The following is a 21,893-nucleotide window of genomic DNA, read 5'->3' as shown; positions in this document are numbered from 1 at the left end:
TTCGAGCCCCTATGCTGCAGATAACTGAGAAACAGAGTGGTTGCTAGGCATACGGGTTGTTAGGATGTTAGCACATCTGCACAGATGTGGTTCACATGGCATGGATGCTTGCTTCAACGTCACCCACTGTTCCCTCTGAAATAAACTGGTGGTCCTTTTGATGAGAAATTGCCCCTCCATACTAGTGCAGAGCCTTAAGCACCGTGGACTTTTCCCTACTCTCTACTGGAGAGACATACGGGACCCACTGCAATGCCAGCAACAGATTACTCAAATCTGGAGAGGATGTGCAATCTTCTTCTTGCACATCTCTTTCAGGAGATATTCGACAGAACCTTCCACTTGCTATTTATCCATCATGGTTAAAAGGCATCTCTGCTCTATAATGCCAGTCGTTGCAATAATTTAATGATTTATGCAGAGACATCTGACATATTTCTATGAGACAGCTCAGCTAGCCATTGACAATGCCACTCAGCAATTTTGCTTAACTCTTGGCTGTAAGGGAATCAGTTCACTACCCCAGAAAACCACAGGGAGAAGATGATAAGGACTGATTGCTTCCAGAAGAATACTTCTTGGAGCAGCTTCATTTAGCACTATGTTTTGAGAAGTTTCATGCATTTCATAGAATCATAGAATCATAGAATGCTTAGGGTTGGAAGGGACCTCTAGAGATCATCTAGTCCAACCCCCCTGCATACGCAGGGACACCTAAAGCACGTGGCACAGGACTGCATCCAAGCGGGTTTTGAAGATCTCCAGAGAAGGAGACTCCACAACCTCTCTGGGCAGCCTGTTCCAGTGCTCTGTCACCCTCACTGTTAAGAAATTTTTCCTTAAGTTCCTATGGAATTTTTGGTGTTTCAGTTTCCGGCCATTTCCTCTAGTCCTATCAGTGGCCACCACTGAAAAGATACCATGACCGTCCTCTGCACTCCCTCCCTTGAGGTATTTATATACACTGATTAGATCCCCTCTCAGCCTTCTCTTCTCCAGGCTGAACAGGCCCAGCTCCCTCAGCCTCTCCTCATAGGGCAGATGTTCCAGGCCCCTGATCATCCTTGTGGCCCTGCGCTGGACTCTCTCCAGCAGCTCCACATCCCTCTTGTACTGTGGAGCCCAGAACTGGACACAGTACTCCAGATGCGGCCTCACCAGGGCTGAGTAGAGGGGCAGGATCACCTCCCTCGACCTGCTGGAGACGCTCTTCTTAATGCAGCCCAGGATCCCATTGGCCTTTTTGGCCACGAGGGCACACTGCTGCCTCATGGTCAACTTGTCGTCCACCATGACACCCAGGTCTTTCTCCGCAGAGCTGCTCTCCACAAGCTCAGTCCCCAGCCTGTACTGGTGTCTGGGGTTATTCCTCCCCAGGTGCAGGACCTTGCACTTGGCCTTGTTGAACTGCATGAGGTTTTTCACCGCCCAGTTGTCCAGTCTGTCCAGGTCCCTCTGGATGGCAGCACAGCCCTCTGGGGTATCGGCTACTCCTCCCAGTTTGGTATCATCAGCAAACTTGCTGAGGGAGCACTCTGTGCCTTCATCCAGGTCATTGATGAATAAATTGAACAGGACTGGACCAAGGACTGACCCCTGGGGGACCCCACTAGCCACAGGCCTCCAACTAGACTCTGCACCGCTGATCACCACTCTCTGGGCCCTGCCATCCAGCCAGTTCCTAATCCATCTCACTGTCCACTCATCTATCCCACACTTCCGGAGCTTGCCCAGGAGGATGTTGTGAGGGACGGTGTCAAAAGCCTTGGTGAAGTCGAGATAGACGACATCCACCGCTCTCCCCTCGTCTATCCAGCCGGTCATTTCATCATAGAAGGCTATCAGGTTAGTCAGGCAAGATTTTCCCTTGGTGAATCCATGCTGACTACTCTTGAGCACCTTCTTGTCCTCCATGTGCCTGGAGACAACGGCCAGTATGAGCCGTTCCATCACTTTTCCGGGGACGGAGGTGAGGCTGACTGGCCTGTAGTTGCCTGGGTCCTCCTTCTTGCCTTTTTTGAAGACTGGCGTGACATTGGCCTTCTTCCAGTCTTCCGGCACCTCCCCCGTTCTCCAGGATCTTTCAAAGATGATGGAGAGCGGCTTAGCTATGGCATCTGCCAGCTCCCGCAGCACTCTGGGGTGCATCCCATCAGGGCCCATGGATTTGTGGGTATCGAGGTTCCTTAGGTGCTCTCTGACCCAATCTTCCTCTACCCAGGGCAAGTCTTCCTCTCCACCCGCTTCTTCTCTTGCCTCTAGGGCCTGGGGCTCTAAAGGGCTGCCCTTGGTAAACACCGAAGCAAAGAAGGCATTGAGCAACTCTGCTTTTTCTGTGTTATTTGTAACCAAGGTGCCCATCCCGTCCTCCAGCGGACCCACGTTCTCCCTGATCTTCCTTTTGCTGTTAATGTATTTGAAGAATTTTTTTTTGTTATTTTTAACGTCCCTTGCCAGCTTGCCTTCCAGACGTGCCTTAGCTTTCCTTGTCGCATCTCTGCACTCCCTGACTACGTTCCTGTATTTCTCCCAGGGGGCCTGTCCTTTTTTCCACATTCAATTTCATTTGTTGTACTGAAGATCTGATGCAACAATCAGTATCAGATGTCAGTAACTTTAGCAGCTCATGATTCTTCTGCTTGGTGGAAAATGCCAGATCTTCTCCTACAGCAACTAGAAGGCAATGTTTCCAGTAATATTCTAACAGATCCTGGTTAATCTTGAGTGCCCTGGCCAAAAAAATCTTTTGAATTTACAAAGGAACTGTTTAACTGCTGCTAAATATCTGCATTTCACACACAGTATCTTGAAAACCCAGAGGACAGAGACATAAAGACTTTCCAGCACTTTGTCTAAAAAACACGCTTTCTAAAAACACATACGTTGCAGCTTAGAAAACAGAAAATAACTTTCTTCAAGATGTACAATTTTCACATTTTTTCACATTTCACATGAGATTGTTTCTCATACTTTCATACATGCGACACATCTAAACTATATGACAGAGTTTTGTCATTTACTAAAAATTCAGGTTTGTCTTGCCAGTTAGCATATTCTTACAATTTTAAAGTATAATTCTAATGAAATCTCTATCAAGTCCTGTGTTTTAACCCTTAGGGTTACAACTAAGCCTCTGCTGTTATGTGTCACCTGCAGTAAAATGCCCGCACTTGAAAATCTGGATACTCAGATCATAGAATCACAGAACCATAATGGTTGGAAAGGACCTTTGAGATCATTGAGTCCAGCCATAAGCCCCTCAACACCCTGCCTGCTAAACCACATCCCTAAGTGCCTCATCTACATGTTTCTTCAATACTGCCAGGGAGGGTGACTCCACCACTTCCCTGGCCAGCCTGTTTCAATGCTTCATCACTCTTTTCATGTAGAAATTTTTCCTAATATCTAACCTGAACCCACCCTGGTGCAACTTAAGGCCATTTCCTCTTGTCCTATTGGTAGTTATTCTGCATCCTTCTTATTAAGCTGCTTTCATAAAAATTAAGAGAATGACAGAAATCAATCCGTTATAGTTTCAATAGTTCAAGTGCAAGCAAACTGACTCTGGGAACAGTGCAATAAAGGTGTTATAATAAAGAAGAATCAGTGGCCACAATTCACAGACCAAATGAAACATCCAGAGAGCCCATATGGTTGCAAAATATGAGCCGTCACACATGGACTTCCTACAGTTTCAAACTGAGTAAAAGTGAACCTGCAGTTTTTTGTTGGTTACTCTGTGCTACTGGATCTCACAAAAGAAAGCCTAGGCAGCAAACAACGCTGTGTGAAATAACCCACCTGCCCCCACGTTGACAAACCTTCAAAAAGCAGGTAGTCCACACTTGGTTTTATTCTTGCAGTTCAGTGTTCATGACATACTTACTGCAACAACTCGAGTTCTGTTGCAGAGAGAAAATCACTGAAAGCTTCTGAGCTTTCATACTGCACATCACCACAGCCTAAGATTGCTTCACAAACATTAGTGAACAGGCTCTGTTTCCCACAAGCACACCGAGTATTACTATTCTTACTTTACAGATGAAGAAATGACATATGGGACCATTCAGGGACAAATTGGAGTGAAAATTTAGAGACCCTATTTTTTCACAATAGTTTGTAATGAATAATGCCATCTATGTTCAAATGATGACTCCTGGCATTTTCAGCTATTGCTGCATACGCTCAGCATTTCAGCTAATGTGACCCCAGGATCTCAACGCTTCCTGAGAAAATCAAGCAGCCACCTGTGGATTTTGGTTTTCTTCCCCTATGGAATGACTAGCATCTCAGCATAACTTTGTTGCACAAAAAGGATAAAACTAATTTATCTGGGGTAACATTAAACTATCTTGACCATGAGATCACCTTCTCTTGCTTTCTGCAGTCCTCCACCTCATCCATTATGCAAGTTCCGTCCAAACCCAAAGGAAGCAGGAGCACTGAAGACAAGAGCCCTCTTGGCTACGCAGCCACTTCCATCCCTACTTGGGGGGGTAGAGAAGCAAGAGTCCCAGTGGCAAAGCACTACTTGCCTGTGCAGGTCAACAAAAATACAGCCTAACTAATTAGCACAGGAAGTGACATGGTACAGCCTCGACTCTCTATTTTCACATGCAGTTTCTGAGTTATTTTTGTTTTTAAAAAAAACATTAGAAAACTGTCCCTATCAAACAACAAACCTGCACTTGCAAAGACTACAAACAGGCAAAAAATCCACAAGCTTCACTTCATGGATCCAGGTGACAGAATCACATTGGGGGCAGTGAGGGAAGGAATGTGGGAGATACTTCTCCAGCATTTGCTGATATTAAAAAATAGTGTAACTTAGATGCTGGATAGGTAAAGAGCATGAGTCCAGAGAGACTGTGCAACTTCTATGCTTGGAGATTTTCAAAACTGAACTGAAAAAGGCCCCAGATCTAAGTTGGCCCTGCTTTGAGATTCTGATATTCTTATCAGCTTTACAGCTTTTTATTCCTTGAGTAGTCCCATTAGCTTCAGAGAAATTACTGAAGCAAGGTGCTGCAGTTCATTACAGTAAGGATATCAGAATCTGAAGGAAGGAAGGAAGGAAGGAAGGAAGGAAGGAAGGAAGGAAGGAAGGAAGGAAGGAAGGAAGGAAGGAAGGAAGGAAGGAAGGAAGGAAGGAAGGAAGGAAGGAAGGAAGGAAGGAAGGAAGGAAGGAAGGCAAAGAAAGAGCTGTTAACTACTATTACCAGACTATATTAGTAAGCAATTTTTTTGGACATCATTTAATGTATTTAAAAAATACTAGTTTACAATCAAGTAAGCAGCCAGTGTCACAGAAATTGATCTAAAAATATATATATATTACATGGTCTAAAATGAATACAGCTGTCAAATAAATTGACAGAGATTTAACACTGTACTAGAAAGCCATCCCCCCTCCTATGGACTGGTTCTCTTATGGAAAGGTAATGGCACACACACACATACTGCTGTGCCATGCTCTATTTGAATGACCTAATTATAAAACCTGAGATATTTTAATTGTTCCAGCCAGATAATTGGGGGTGCAAATCATTGTAGCTGCATCATGAAATATGGGGTCACTTCTCTCTGCAAACTATGCAGTAGACTCTGCATTGAGAGCAAGTAGATACTGGCGGGTCAATCTTAGACTGATATTGCAGCGGTAAGGGAAGGCCCAAGGATGATAAAAGTTCGTTTTTTATTTTAAGTCATCACTAGGTTACGCCATTCTACTGAGAGAGCGCTAACATTCACTACTCAAAACTCAATGCCCCAGGTTTACAACAATTCTCATAAGACTTTCCTCTGCCTTACTTTCTAAGGTTTCCTGCTAAATTTTTGTGATTGAGTTAATATGACTGATATATATGCCTACAAGTACCTGGCTGTAATTCCATGCAGGCCAACTTTGTGTTTACTACCAAGGAAAATAACACATACACAAAAAAAGAAATAGATTCCACTTCAAGGATGTCTGCCTCTTGACATCTGGCTTAAACAACACCTGGACTTAAAATTAAGCAAATACCAACCTGAGGTGAGGACTGCATTTCCCTTCTGACAAAAAGTGTCTGTCTTGGTCACCTCTCAAATTTGTCATCCAAAAATCAAACAAAATTTGGGATATGGGAAACAAAACAGGTGCTCTCTGCAATGTTTTTATTGAGACAGTACCTTCTCACTCACTATTAACTCTGCGCCTTGAAACTCTTCAAGATGACGAACCAGGTCTCTAGCACTTACCCAGACAGATCAAGCTCAAGAGTGAAATAACCTGCTCTTCAGCATCGTTTCTGCTTGAAGCCTGGTCACACAAGCTCTGCTGAGTTAAAACTTAGTATTCCTTTTTATTTTTTAAGGAAGAAATCATATAGCTCTCTGACAATACTGGTAGTAATAAAAGTCATGATAATGTGTTACAATGTCCTGACAAAAATTTGACAGAATGAATACAAAACCACTCATATTCTTCCAATCACACTGTTTCATTTAAGGTATAGCTTAGACAGAACAGAGCAGAGTGATGCAAAGCAAGCATGAAAAGACGCAAATCAAGACTTTTACTAAGCAAAATCTGCAAAGTTGCCATTAATAGTATAAATTCTTTAAAACCAAACAAAAAGTTAAACAATGTTAGATACAGTTCATATATATTAAATGCAACTCAGTGGTGGGATTATAATATATAAAAGAAAATTTAATTTACATATGAAATATACTGAAGTCTATTCAGAAGAGCAGAGCTAACACCAGCTAGATGTTCCTCTGAACATAAAGCAGTAACCAAAATAAATTAAGTTGCAAGAGAGGAAGGTATGCAGCATTTGAAAGAGTGCTAAATTCTGCACACCAAGCACATTAACTTTCCATTCAGTGTTTATTCCCATCAGACAAAAAAAGCACGAGGTATCTGAATTCCAAAATCCAATATTAACTAAATTACTAGAAAGAAAATATTTCTACCAAAATCTCATAGACTATTACTGATGCTAAAAATACTGTTCAAATAGAACAGTCTCTCTCCAGGTTTTCTCATTTTCCAATACTTTTATTTGCACAAGTATATCCAGATCTGGATATATGATTTCACTTCAAGAACCACTTTTTTACAGAGCCCAATAATTTCTCAGTCAGGCATTTAACACCCTTGTGTAACAGGTCTGCAGTGTCTCTCATTTGTTCCTTGTATGTAACTTTTAGTACTGAGTGTCTGATATACTTTTGATAAATTTTATTTCTTTGTGCTGGTAAAATCTTTGAAAATGTAAGTCAAAGGACAATCATCTCCACTCAAAATATATCAATAATTCCAAAAAGGCTAATAGTCTAAGAAAAGACGTATCCATAAGAGAATGTTAATACCAGGAAAGCCAGACTCTGGCCTTAGATAAGTACATGTCCTTCTTACCCTCTTCAGCAATCTGAAAATCTTAAAGAAAGGGGATTTCTATGCTAACTGCGTATTTAAACCCACCCACTAGTTTTTGGTGGACACTGATAATTTTTTAAGAGCAGAATTATCAGTGGGAATTTGGGGTGGGAAGGGATAGTTTCAGAACCCATCCCAGCACACACAGGTCTGCCCAGTGCAGCTTCTGCATCAGTGGGCCAGGTTCTTCTCCACAGTGACCGGTGACAGGACGAGGGGTAATGGGTGTAAGTTGAAATGCAGGAATTTCCACCTCCATGTGAGGAAGAACTTCTTTCCTGTGAGGGTGACAGAGCCCTGGAACAGGCTGCCCAGAGAGATTGTGGAGTCTCCTCCTCTGGAGATCTTCCAAACCTGCCTGGATGCCACCCTGTGCCACGTGCTCTAGGTGACCCTACTGGGATAGTATTTCTTTAATGGACATAGCACTGCTAACTATCTCATTCCAGAGAACAAGCGAAAGAAGCCTAAAGCAAAACTAATGTGTCTGTACCTATAGGATCTACTTAGCTGTAGATCATCCTGTAAATGCAGTCTTAAAAATAAGCACTTCCACTTACAACTAATGGTGATGCCAAGTTCCACATTATGCTTCTTTGGTAGCTTTACATGAAATGTTCCACTGCTTGGTATAACTGATTCTATTAAAAAATAAAAAAATGTTAGATTATGAGACACAGAAATCCCAAGTACATGGAACTGTATGTGCAAACTGATTAAACCACATCAGCATCATAGTGACAGTCAAAACATATGTGCCGAAGTGAAAGAAGTAGGACATACAAAATATGATTTACACCTCTATTGGCAATTTCACGGTGACTCAATTTTTTTAAGGCTTAACTGAATTTATGGAGATTGCATGGGCCACCAGACAGCTGAGACTGCAGGTTTTTAGCTCATGTGTAATTTCTGTAAGCACTCATGAAAATTTTCATGCTGGCAGATAGATTTTAATTAAAAGGACAGAAAATCAAGTTTTAAGGATTTTAGGCCTTTGTTGCTGTAGGTCTAATACATTTTGAAACTGCCATGGATTTTACATCTCCTGGGAAGAAAAAGAATCAAAATATTGCTAATGAAGAAGTGTCTGGTGCTGGCTGAGGCAAAAAACACTTGAACAAACAGCACTGCATTTGCACCCGACATTTGGCATTGCTGCTGGCCAAGATTTGGGCCTTGGCCTGCAGAGAACCCAGCTGAAATTATGGCAGTGTAAGCACGTGAACCCACCTCTTGCAGGAGGGTCTGACTCTGAGCGTGAGTCTGCTCTCACGAAGCAAATGGGAGCAGCACGAACAAACGCAGAGACTCAACTAAAAACTTCCCCATCCTTTGTGGCTTGAGAAATATTCAAATGCCACTCTCATTATTTTGTTTTCTTACTTTTTATTTCCTACATTTCCATTTCTTACATATTCAAATGCATGAATAGTGTTTGGCCTAATTTTACATTATACTAGATGTCGGCATAATAAAACATCACTTAGAATTGTTAAACTAAGAATCTTTTGCCTCTATTTGACATGGAGGCTTATAATACCATTAATAATAATTATACTATGCAAGATAGAGAGCATCTGACACTGCTCTTACTTCAAAGGAGCTATTGTCAGATCAGCACACAAGTCATAAATGTTTTTACTATTTACATAGTGGGTTGGGTAATGCATATACACAGTGCCTGCTCATTTGATTTACACAATTTGTGATTTTATAGGTGTATTCTATAATACTTAAAAACATTACAGAGGAAAGAGGAGAAAGCCGTTAGTAATATTAAAGATTCACCAACAACATTAACAATGATTTTCTAGCTTTTATTCGTTCTATTTCTATTTCTTTAATTAGCTTGTTGGTTAAAGGTATTGTAAATAAACTCTGAAGAATTTTTTGCTTGTCTGCTCTTTTACAATGCTTATCTGTATAGTAAAACATTTCATTAACTTCCTTGTAGAGGATTTCTCTTGGCTCAGCAAAATATTCCTTTGTGAGGGCAGAAATAAGTCCAGAAATAACTTGGAGGAATAACTGTCACCAGGTCTTTCTTTAGGACTTGTCATTTCTATTTGTGTTCTGAACCACAGTGCAGGGCTAAGCGCAATGAGAAGGCAGCACAAAAAGGCACCATCATCAGACAGCACACCTGACAACTGAATGGCACCTGCGAGAAGAAAATCCCCACCCTGGATGCCTAACACACACAATATATTTGGAATTTATTCCTCCCCTTCCCTGGTAAGACACAATAATGCTATGTTCATACCTGCAACGTCAAACTCTATTTCCAGAGTGACCTTGTTGTTGATAGAGGAGTCCCTGAGCAGCTGATTGGCCTCATCAAACGTGCTGTCTTCGGTCGGGATACCGTTTATTGACACTATTCTGTCTCCGATTTGCAGGACCCCACACCTTGGCACACAACAATACAATCTTTAGACATGCACGTTATCTGGACCAGTAGTACTAAAGACATCCAATGTATCCTTAAAAAAGAAGAGTAACACAGCAGTTCTGATTTATTGAAGGGCAACACAACCCTGTGCAGCCCCTCTGGCAACATCAGCTCTCCCAGTGTGGGTTGTGAGACCCAGGAGGAAGGACACAGCCTTGGCTCCTCCACCCCATCCATGGCCATCACCGTGGTCTGTGACCCTGGGCTACAGATGCTGTAGCTCTGCAGTGGCAACTAGCAGCTGCATGCGCAACTATGGTTGCTCTATATGAATTCATGCTGTGATTAAAAAGATACACAAGCATGTAAGTGCAATAGAAATGCTGCAATGAAATAGCTAGCAAATCAAAACTCCAGTATTTCCTAAGGTTTCATACATACTAAAGCTGAGCAGAAGCAGAGCAGGCTTTCCCCCATGGCACACTGAATTATTACTATTTTGACTTCAGAGAAGTAGTTGATTTTTTTTCCCTCTGTAATGAATATAGCTTCCAATCTCCTGCTGGAGGACTCTGGATGATCAAGGCACTGGTGCTTGTCATTTTTCCCACAGCTCATCAGGAATATGAAATATTATTGTCAGAACAGACAGTTTATTACATGCTACCCTTCCACTGAGCAAGGCCCTGCAATTTATGACCAGTTCAAAACAACCAGCCCAAAATACCCCGAGGAATGCTCACCAAAACACACTTAGTGGTTGTCTGAGGGAACCTCACCTTTCTGCTGGACTGTCAGACTCGATATAGGAAATGAGGGGCGGAGAAGACAAGGTCTCTGTAGCAAACACGCTACCCTGGAGCTGTATCCCAAACCCTACAACGGGGTCAGCTGTCAGCACTACTTCTGTGGTTTCTGTGTGCACGACCTGCCCGGCCAAACCAACAGTGCTAGAGGCTAAAGACACTATAAAAGAGAGCAGAGCAGGGGGAAAGACATTCATATGCAGGCAGCAGAGATTTCATTGCTCTTCAATAAAATTGATCTGTACCATAAATCTAGTCACGGAGACATTGCTCTTAAATTCCATTTAGGATAATGGTGCATAAATAGTTATGACTTATAAGAAAACAGAAAGCATCCAGTTGCATGCTATAATGCAGAAAGATAGTTCAAAGCAAATCTGCTTAGCCCCCCACCCCTAAAATCTCAGAACACCCCTGAATCCTACCTGTGTTAAGACTGAGGCATGGACAACGGATTTTTTAAAGGCACGAAGGGAATAGGAGGCACAACCTCATCTCCTTTTCAGGTTGATTCCTAAGGGCTTTTTTGAGCATCTTACAGCAATGTGCTGTTGTTAGCAGCAAAGCACGTATCTGGACTTATGTGCAAGAAAGAAGGATGCCTTCTTCTCATCAGCTTGAACATGTTCACTGCCTGACAACAGTTATGTCAGGCTAGCTGCGTAATGTGTGTCAAACCTTCCCTGTCTTATCAACCTGTATGCCTAAAGACATTGTGAGAAAAAAAGTTCTGTGGATTTGCTTAAAGAGACTGAGGAGCCCTTCCTGTGAGACATACAGAGAGCTACTTCTCTATTTTCCAGGTTCCTGTATTCTCGCTCTGGGCCAGAGGAGGTTGCACTACAGAACAAGGTGAAAACAACATTTGAGATCCTGTGTGACTACCTACGAAGGCAGCAAGCTGCACCTTTGGGTCTTCGATCTCTCCTTGAAAGTGTGTTTTAGCATTGTTTCTGTGCACACAGGCAATCACAGTACTATGAGATAGGCACAAATTAGTTTTTTTTTTTTTTTTTTGATTCCTATTTGTATCATGCAAGTAATGGTATATTATACTACAATGATTCTTCTCCAGTGCCTAGAATTCTGAAAATCTATCTTACTACTTTCTGAACCTCTAAATTCCTTCAAGACCTCTTTCTGCCTCCAGCAGCTACAAAGAGCTAGATAGAGTATTTTAGGTGTGGGAAGAATTAGTCTTTTTACATTACAGATATTACTAGCACAGATGTACAAAGATCTCAGAGATTTCCCTTGCGTATTTCCTTCACCTAGAGGCCTTTGTTCTACCCTGGTTAGTCTAAAATCTGATTAATGAGGTACGTTTAGTGATAACAATTCATTAACAATTCTGTTGCAGAAGTTTCACTTGTCAAGCAAAACTCACGAGTTTGTTTTCTCCCAGCAAACCTTCTTTCAGTAGTACAATTAACTCTGAAACCAACCATCTTTTCTAAATTATTGTGATTTTTCACTCTTTTCATTTTTTTTAATTTCCCTCTGTAAGAACTGTGTACTTACTCGATACCTTCATTCTTTACTGTTTCCTCTATATGCACTGTGTAAAATAAGCTCATATCCAAATGTAAATGCTAATAATCTATTCTTAGATACGGCCACCGCTTTGGTGCGGCATGTGAGATATAGGTTTCTCCAGCTTGCAAAATATGAGTAGATCTGATAAATTCAAAGCTAGTAGTATCAGATCTCACACCCATCCTCCAGAAATTTTTAAGTTTGGTGTGTCAAAGCTCAGAAAAGTTCATTTCTCCTTCTCTCAAGATCATATAATAATCATTCTACTTGTTAGCTGCAATTTTCCCATCACTCAGCTATCCAGTCCTCTGCAGCAAGCAGACAGAACTCTAACTTTCTTACTCTTTCTTGGTACTATACTCAGAAATCTCAAAGGACTTACAACATTTATTTTAAGTCTTAGGATAGCTAAGATTTTCATTCATATTGTCAAATCGTTTAATATTTGTGGGAAGAGAGTTAAGGTAATTAGTTTAACGTAATTTGTGGAATTTAGTAGCCCAATAAGTATTTTGATTATGTGGACACTTGCAAGTGACCATTGACTACCCCCGTTCCCTTCCCCCACCCCAAAACAAACAAACCAGAAACAGGAATGAAAAGCAGATATGAAAATATCTTTTCCAAACTGTGCAACAAGAGCTCACTGCTAAGGCTGTATTAAATGTTACAAGCATCTCAAAAGTTCACTTAAAACTTGCTGGGGTTTCCAATTCAGTGACAGCTGTACCACTTTTTGGCTTCTTGATGGGTTTGGACCTTTACAACCAGGGACCTTTACAACCTTAGGCCTTTGCCAGGAATCTCACTGCATTAAAAGGGTTGCGTGAATGTGTATATGGTGCCAGTGAGCCCTGTTTGCTAATGCTAGGGGAACGTTTTAGCATACTTGTATATATTGCATCCAACTGTAAGATGGCAACAACCCTGGGAACCAGTGTAGTAAGTCCTTTGTAGTAGGTAAATCTGTAATCTTGAAATTGAAAGTTATATATTTGTTTGTTTTATTCCTGTAGACATGAGAGAAGCAGAACATGATGTCTTTAGAGGTAAGTTTATGGGTTACTGTGCCTGCGGCCCACTCTGAACTTTGGAAAATGCCAAATGTTTCTGTACCTGCTGGTCATCAGCCAACTCAGATGTGCCGAGCAGAGGCTCGTTGCTACTAATTGCTACCAGACTTGCAGCCATAATAACTACATTGTAAGCTGGTGTAAAAGTGTCTCTCACTTTCAAGTACTAATATGGATCTACTAAAAAATACTTCAGGAATTAAACATTAACCAAAAAATATATGCTTTTCTACAATAAGTACCATATTTTAAAAGTGAAAAAGCGGGAAGATTAAAAATGGAAAACAAATGGCATAAATAAAGCACATGACAGTAGGGTATGCCTTTAAGTTTTATAGCCACATGTTTGGAAAGATCTGCATAAGTAATGCAACGATTGCAAACTCACGGTCATAAAAGGCTTACAGCCTCTATATCATCACACTTCATCTGCATGAGTTCTGGGATGATCACATTACGTTATGCAGGTTTTCCTAAATAATTGGCAATGAAAACTTTACAGCACCCTTCACTGATATATCTTTTTCTCCACAATAACATCCCAAAAGATTTATTAGAAGTTACATTAAAAAAAAAAATCAAACAGTCCAACTGGGCTAAGAAAACAATTGCTAAAATTAAGACAAGAGGCTATTGCCTCTCTAGGAAAAGCAGAGCAGTCAGTGCTATCCGCTTCTCCCGAGTCTCCTACAGAGGGAGAGGGCAAGTTCTTGTACATTCAGTCCCTCGGGTGTCTTTACATTGACAATTATTACAGTCACAGTTAGAGGTAGAAGTCTAGCAGCAGAAGCGAGGAACTCCTTTTGGGCTGGCAAGGCAGCTCATGGAAAGGACAAGAAAGTAGCCAGTTCCTCTCAAGCCAATTCCTCTGATTCAGGGATGCTGCTGTAGCCACTGCTGGTAGGGAAGCGTACGCAGACTCAAGGATGGGGACAACTGTCCATGTTTTGGAAAGCTATATGAAAAACACCTCACGGTCAGCTAAATGTGGGATAAGCTACCCACTACCAAGCCTCCTCCTGATATCTGGTAGTTAGAGATTTGCTTAATCCACAGCAGATTATCATTCCCATAGCCTTCGCCTTTAGGATTATCTCTTTGGTGGGCTGTAGTGTCTATGTGACTCTCCCACTTAAATCTAATGCAAATCTTTGGACTTAAAGGTCGAAAATCTGAACCTTTGCATGATGGCAAATTACATAGCTACACTTCATTGAATGAAGAATATTTGAAAAACAAAATAATGCAAATAACAGTTCTCTCCTACATCTGCAACAGCATTAAAATTGCTTCCAGGATTAATAGTCTTCTCTTGTACAGAACAGTCTTATAATATATCACAATCTAAGAATGATTTTTGCATCAGACATCGTTTTACTATTCAAATATATCAGTGTAACAGTACTACTGTTTCTCATTTGCCTATGAGAACACATACAGCCCCTACTGACACCCTAGCATGGACAGCACCCTATCTCCCTGTAACACAGAAGAATGTATTAGAAGCCAGCATGTCAGCAGATGAGTTGTGATAAATGACTGATCAGATTAAAAGCAAAATGTAGTTACGGGCAAAAGTTATGTAAAAATATTTGCTTTACAAAAAAAATAAACAAGAACAAGCAAGCAACAAAAACTTCTGCGAGAAAGCAAAACCTCAATTCCTCTCTCAAATCTTCCCTCTTAATTCCATAGTGACTGGCCTTGGTTGGAGGTTACCATTTGGCTCTGATTTTGTTCATTGCTCTCCGGCCCAGGGAGTAATGATGGACAAAGTGGAACACACTGAAATAGGGAAATTACTGGCCCATGGAAAACCCATGTTTTGAACACTGGAGAGTGGTCAGAATCAAGGCTGCTTAGTCTTCATTGTTACTTGGTATTCTACTAGGCAAAAAAAAAATTGTACAGGTGGTGGTGTAGATGCAAAGATTAAAACTACAGAGGAGGTACAACGGCAGCCTCTTCTTCTCTTATGTGGTGGCTGAGCCTACCACCAATCTGTTCATGACTAATCAACTATGAATTTTATTCCCTGACATTAAAGGGAAGAGTTGAAAAAGGAACTAAAATCACTGCAGTAGCAGTATGACAAGCCCTTGCAGGATGATCTGAAGAAAGCAGGGCATTATACGTTTCAGATGAGATCGTCAAGCCATACAGCCTCTATTGATCTCATTTTAGCACTGCATAAATAATTTTTATGCTGGTGCTTCCCCACATTTAACAGAAACTCCAGTTGCTCCCTCTTCTGACTGGCATTTATTCAGTAAGGCACCTGGTACCTTTTTGCGAGACCTTCCCCCTCCTCACCCATTCATTGCACATGTCAAGCGGTTGTTTTACCACCTACAGGAGCTTTTGAAGTCCTTCTTTTTCATCCTCCGCCTCATCATTGTCCCGCGCGGGCTGGTGGAGTAGAGGCTGCGAGGTAAGGTCCCCATGTTGAGGGAACTCAGGCTGTATGCGCTCATGGAGGTAGGAGAGAAGGATGAAGACACCAAAGCTGCTGCAAGAAATCGAACACTTGGCACACAGCACTCGGTCTTCTCGGCAGAGTGCGGCACGTGCCTGTAACTCAGCAACGAATCAAACAGTGTGCGAGACGCACAGGAACGGGTTGCGCATTCCTGATCACAAAGACATTAAACCACATAGGTGACCCTAGATAAAAGCACAGCCAGCATTTCATGAAAACACCTGCTGGGAGCCAGCAAAAATACTGGAGAGACAAAATTACATTCATAATATACATCTTACTTTAGGCAAAGCTTGTTAAATTCAGATTTTTGATACTCATCCATGAATCAATGCAGAACAATATGTCTAGATACACTGATTTTAGAAATGCCTTTTTGTAGTAGGTGATTTCTGACAAAATATTTGTAAATTGTGCTTTGCATTCAAGAATTGTTTTATATGCACTACTCAAATCTAATGGTCAACAAATGGCAGAAGAACTGGTTCATTGAGAATTTTTGAGCCTTTTCGTCTCTTTCAAGGCTGTCTTGTTACAGAAAGGAAAAGGCATAAAATGTCAGAAATAACCTTGGCATGGTTATGAAAACATATAGCATCCATAAAACTGAAAAGGTTTCAGTGCCTGAAATGAGAAAAGCATGAGTGAAAGGAGAGAAGGACTGAAAGGAGAAAGAAGAAGATGGGAGGCTATGACAGCAGGAAAAAGTGTGGAACATTATGAAGGCTTTTTTGAGGAGGCATCTTCTAGAATTTCAAGGCAAGTATCTTGCAATGGTCAGGGTGGTAGGTGAGGTGGCTGTTCTGGCTGTTGGCGCACAAACCCCAGGGAAGTTGCCTGTCGCTTCCTTGAACCTTCACTGTGCGCACTGTGCGATGACCGAAAATCAGAAAACAAAAGCACCAGAGAAGAGGGAAAAGGAATTGAATTGCATAAATTTAAAAAAAAATCCAGAATTGAAAACAATTTGAAAATAAAATAAAATAATAAAAGAACTTGTCTTCTCACCAGGGTATGCTAACTTGAGGAGCAGAAATACCACTTTTTCTTAGAAATAATGCTTCTGATTGCTTCTTTGTTGTCTTATTTTTTAAAAGGTTAGTTCCGAATCGATTTCCAATCTTCTGGCTTTACGAGCTAAGACTGTAAACTTTCTTAGTTTTCTAAGAAAGTCATACAAAACATTCATGTATTTTATATGACTACTAGTTGAAGGTTAGTAAGCCTCTGCCTGCATTCATTAAAGAATTAAACCTGATACTATACATCACACTGCCTACAATGCAGATCTTTACATTCCATCACTTCAATATACTACATTGACATTTTAATTTTGCCGGCATCTATTGTTGGTATTATACTACTCTGCACAATAAACAGCTTCTTGCGGCCAGAAGCAGAAAAACTCTACCTTGAAGCCCTATTAATAAAGAAAAGGCAAAAATTTAGACTTCCTATTTAATATTTTGATGTGCAATTTCAAGCTTTTTAAAATGATCATTTTCTGGGTAAAATCTGAGACCATGTGTTATTGCTGTTCCTAAGTATGTGAAGTCTGGAATATGTCAAAAGCAAAGACTAGTATTTACCAACCAAACGAGGAGCATTTCAGTTGATCTGTCAAATATTAAGGGAAACTGATGGAAGTCACCCTTCTTTAAATACAGTCTAGTCATCATTAAATTCAGTGTAGTTTTGTCCTTGACAAACACAGAAGAATACAAGCAGGGAACAAGATAATTTTAGTATTAAAAACATGAGGGATTCTGCTGTACTCTCAAACTTTTTTAGCTTACTAAAATAAGTTTACTGCCTTTCTCTTTACCTATTTTGCTTATTTTAGTCCATGTGATCTGTGTGTTTATTCTCCCTACTCTTGTGACAGTTGTGGCTACATTGTGACCATGTGCCACTTTTGAATCTTTTGAATAGTATCTAGAAATCTGGTAGGTTAGGTTAGACGTGTCTCGTGTTCATGCCTAAAAGCAGAGGGAAAATCGTAGCCATTGCACCACCAAATAGGGCCAGAAGAAAAGCTGCTGTTTTGCTTCTTTCCATATTACAGAAGCAATGTTTTAACTTGAATGTATTAATTCCTCTCTGCCTACATCGGCCTTTTGCTACAATAAAGAACACACGAGGGAAGAGGGAAGACAAGGAAAACACAGGCTGAAGGGCCTTGGGTGCCTCGGCAGCCCTGTGTCTCACCACGATTGCTGCCACCCTGGCCCTGCTTGTGCCCCCTCCCGTGCCATGGCCACCCGCATTGCCACCACTTCATCTTCACAACAAATGAATTAAATGAATTATTATACTTATTTTTTTCTCAAACGCTTCAGAAACCAGGCAAGGGCCACCCCCATTGAATGGCAACAGGCAACACTGGCACCTCGCGCAAAGATCTCAACCCCTCACTTACCAGGCATCAGCACGAGAGACCTTAAAGGCTGAGGAAAATCCTAGGCATCAATTGAGACTATAGAGCTAGAAAAAAATCCCAGAAATGGAAGTAGGAACCTGATATAGCAATCTGTACTTTGCAGACTCATTGCATTTTTTCATATAAAATGCTTTCTTTGATTACATACACACACAGCAAGATTTCTGAACTTTTAACTATGGTGTAAAAATTAAAATCTGATAAGAGTAATGAGGCCAGGTGGATTTTCATTATTTACATGTTTCTATGAGCACTGTTTAATTAAGAAGATTGCTTCCAGCAAGAAATTATCTGGTAGTCTTTGATTTTTTAATGTTTTATTTTCAAACTGAGGGTAGGGATAAAAATTTCCTACAAAGTAGGAATTCTCACAGATTTAGTTTGCTCAGCTTGTAGAAGAATAATCCCAATTCAACAAAAGTTCTCTAAAAGAAAATCCTATCATGTGTAACAGTAGTAATTTACTGGCTACTAAGTAGTAATTTACTTGAGCTCTTCCAACAGGGTTGTGTACAGCAAACAAAATTAATGGGGCAGCAAGAGAAATGGATGATAGCAGCATCATGTAAAGGAAAAAAAAAAGAAAAAAAAAACACCCTGATCTCTTGTAGTGTTCTCCATTTTATTTTAGGGTTTAAATTTCTATTTCTTCTATATACTGATTTTCTGGCCCATTTTAAATTCATAACATGTTCCAGAAAGACCAATAACTGAGTTTAAGAGCTACAGCTTAATGTCTCATTCAGAGCTTTCCAAATTCTCTAACAGCCAGGCCATACGACACCTGGTGAAAGGTTGTTTCCAAGAGCATACTGGCTTCCATAAAGTATGTTGCATCTTGAATTGGTCATGTTTTTTCAGCAGTACCATCTGGTGAGGGGCTGGGAAAGGTTGTAAACATTTTAGTTATTCTGGCATGTTTAAGAAAGCAGCTTTATTACCTTAAGGAGATTTGTCCCCCAAAGATGCACTTATTTAGTTTTCACAGGCCCCCTCAATATTATATACTAGCAGCTGGTTCTCAAAGCCAGCATGGTAAGAGCAGTGGCTTATAAAAGGTATCCATACTGGATGAATGTGACTAGCACATTAGCAGCATTAGCTTGGTTTAAATTTTATTTAAAAAGCAAAACTGCTTGAAGCAACACAATTATCTACAAAAAAAATCTTTGGCCTTGATACTCATCTTCCCAACAGAAACACTCTACAGAAGTTATTTCACCAACCAAAACTTAATTATGTGATATCTTTCCTTTACAAAGATTGAGCACCCATTTGCAACATACTGACACAGCTAAAAAGTATGGAAACAAATTGCAAGCTTCAATCTCCATCTCATTCTAGTTCTGCAGTATCACTCCCTGCTCTGTCTCCCATTTAAACAGCTTAAGCAGAAACGTGAAACAGGCTCGGCTGAAGAACACGGTTTCTTAAAAGTTACTTTTCCTTCACTATGGACTAGGAGAAACAAGTGTCTTCTCAGCCAAGCGTTCACTATCCCCCACTTTGACAAACTGACTAGGGCAAAGCTCATCCAGGGACAGCCTGGATCTTTGCTAGATGTCCAGGAACATTTATTAACAACCAAATTTCTGCACCTCTGAAACCTTGTCATGGTCTGACCAAGGGCAGAATCACAGTGCTGCAGGCCCTTAAAAAGGCACCACTGATTCCTGCTGCATCCCAGATACCTGTTGCGTATGTATTTAGTTGCCCTTGCTATTGCTTCGCCATCCATAATCACATCGTACTTCAAATTAGCCGCTTTTTCAGGATTGTTTAGAAAATAAGATAGCAAGCTATCATTCTCAAATACTAAGACATTTTATATATATTCAGCTTGAAAATGTAGTAAATGTACAAAGTAAAGAAATAGGATAGTGCAAAAGGGCAGGGATCTAGGGAATTGTCCTTGATCACCTTTTTCATAAGTACAGACAATGAACCCATGGAGCAGTCTGAAAAGTATTTTAGAAGGTGATGGCAATAAATAATAATGTTATTAGCAGCAGAAAATAAGGTTTTAAGAGGAAACAGGTGTATTAATTATGTTATCATAATAGATTATCAAGCAAATATGCTTAAAAGAAGTTAGCAGTGTCCCTTCCTCCTCCCTTTTAATTTTAGGAAGGAATTCAGAGTCATTTACTGAAATACCTGGCTGTTCCCCAATGATTGCAACTGTAAAACCAACAGGTGTCTTTACGTACAAGAGTGCAGAGCCACTTCTCAGAAAAACATTTCTCTCTATTCACAGGAATCTCTGAGGGTCTGTTAAGACCAAGAGAACATTTTGCTTCTCAGTGATTTCAGAAGCATAACCTGGGGAGCTGAAACAATATTTACAGTCCTAACGGCCTCAATATCACTCTTCCAGGTTCTTCAGCAAGGGCAAGCAAAATAAAAAAGAGAAATAGAAAGCAGAATTTGGTGCTACAGATCTTACCGTGTTCTGGCCCTTTCAGTGCTAGACGTGTCTGGTGGTGAGGCAAGATCTCAAGTTTGACATTATCTGCTGCATTAGCCAAGAACTGTGTTGCTTCTGCCAAAGTGCAGTACTCCATGCTGGTGCCATCAATGGACAGAATATGGTCTCCTGCATGCAGTGCACCGCATCTACAGAAAAGGCAAAAAACTCGGTATGATCAGGAGTGCTCTTAGCTTGGGTTTTATGAGTTTTACTGCCTTCAAACTGGTCATGACAATTATGAGCTTGTTCTTTTTTCGAGAGAGATCTGTCTTTTGTAAGCATTGTCACAGGTCAGACTTTAAATCTATTCGTACCAACCTTAAAAATAATTTAGTTAATACAGTGTATGCAAAGACACCACTCACAGAACTGGAATGGGGTAGCTGACTATTAAAATATGTAGGAATGGCAGCAGAGTAAAATGAGAAGAGCTTAAGGAGACTTAAATAACTTAGTCACATATCCCTCACACAAGCACCCAGTTCATCATTTTTTGAGTTACTTATAGTTCAAACATCTATTAGTACAAAAGCTGTAAATGATGATGAAATTATGCAGTAGTCAAACAAATAATGAAACCAGGGCTGGCATGGTGACTTGAGGAGTGGGGTTGGGAGGGGGCTATCTGCTAAATCTCGCTGCACTCAAGAGACTGGCTACTGGATGAGTTGAGAAATGCAAACACAGCAGTCAGCATCCCGACGTACCAGTCAAGTGGACAGCTCCTTTAATTGGTTACCCCCTGCGAAACGGGAAAAAACAGAGGGAGAAAATTAAAGCATCCTGCACCATTGAACTGGAGAACACCCCTGGATCAATGGCCGTCACTCTCAAAGGTTCTACTGTAGGGAAAAGCCCACAGAGGAGCTGTAGACTCACTGCTACAAGTGGGTGCTACCAAAAGCACCATTGCCAAAAAGGAGTTACGAGGTAGGGTGACTGGGGACATGCAGGAATTTGCTGCTGAAACATAATATTTAAGGAAAATTTTTGGATAGACATGTGTATATAGATATATATTTTATATGTATATACACATACACTCACACACACGCACCCCAGAAAAAAACGCATAGCTCTGGTACGGAGTTTTAGACCATCAGGGAAAAATATCTAACTTTTTCTTTTCCTCGATTTTAAATACAATCTGATCTTAATATAGCAGAAAGAAGTTTAAATGAGGTTAAAAAGGGGATTTTCCTACTCAAGTACTGCAAAATCAATTCAAAATACAGAAGCCAGTCTTCCTAATATCTCAGTTGTATTCT

At 40.7% G+C, this 21,893-nt stretch overlaps 1 protein-coding gene across 1 annotated transcript in view; it reads right to left on the bottom strand.

Annotated features, from left to right (window-relative positions):
* GRIP1 (glutamate receptor interacting protein 1) overlaps positions 1–21,893 on the bottom strand; it is a 212,623-nt gene that overhangs the window by 28,059 nt on the left and 162,671 nt on the right. Inside the window, exons 9-13 of the mRNA XM_088522924.1 lie at positions 20,602–20,771; positions 15,590–15,742; positions 10,601–10,787; positions 9,693–9,838; positions 7,987–8,067 (exon numbers count right to left, since the gene is read on the bottom strand). Of these exons, the coding sequence (XP_088379050.1) occupies positions 7,987–8,067; positions 9,693–9,838; positions 10,601–10,787; positions 15,590–15,742; positions 20,602–20,771 (737 nt within the window). The remainder of the gene's footprint in view (positions 1–7,986; positions 8,068–9,692; positions 9,839–10,600; positions 10,788–15,589; positions 15,743–20,601; positions 20,772–21,893) is intronic.

Source organism: Tinamus guttatus, unplaced genomic scaffold (genome assembly GCF_059628265.1).
Source record: "Tinamus guttatus ecotype Peru unplaced genomic scaffold, ASM5962826v1 Tinamus_guttatus_pri_ptg000171l, whole genome shotgun sequence".
Classification (NCBI taxonomy): domain Eukaryota; kingdom Metazoa; phylum Chordata; class Aves; order Tinamiformes; family Tinamidae; genus Tinamus; species Tinamus guttatus.
The sequence above is the reverse complement of the archived record's forward strand: the minus strand, read 5'-3'. Positions and strand labels throughout refer to the sequence as shown.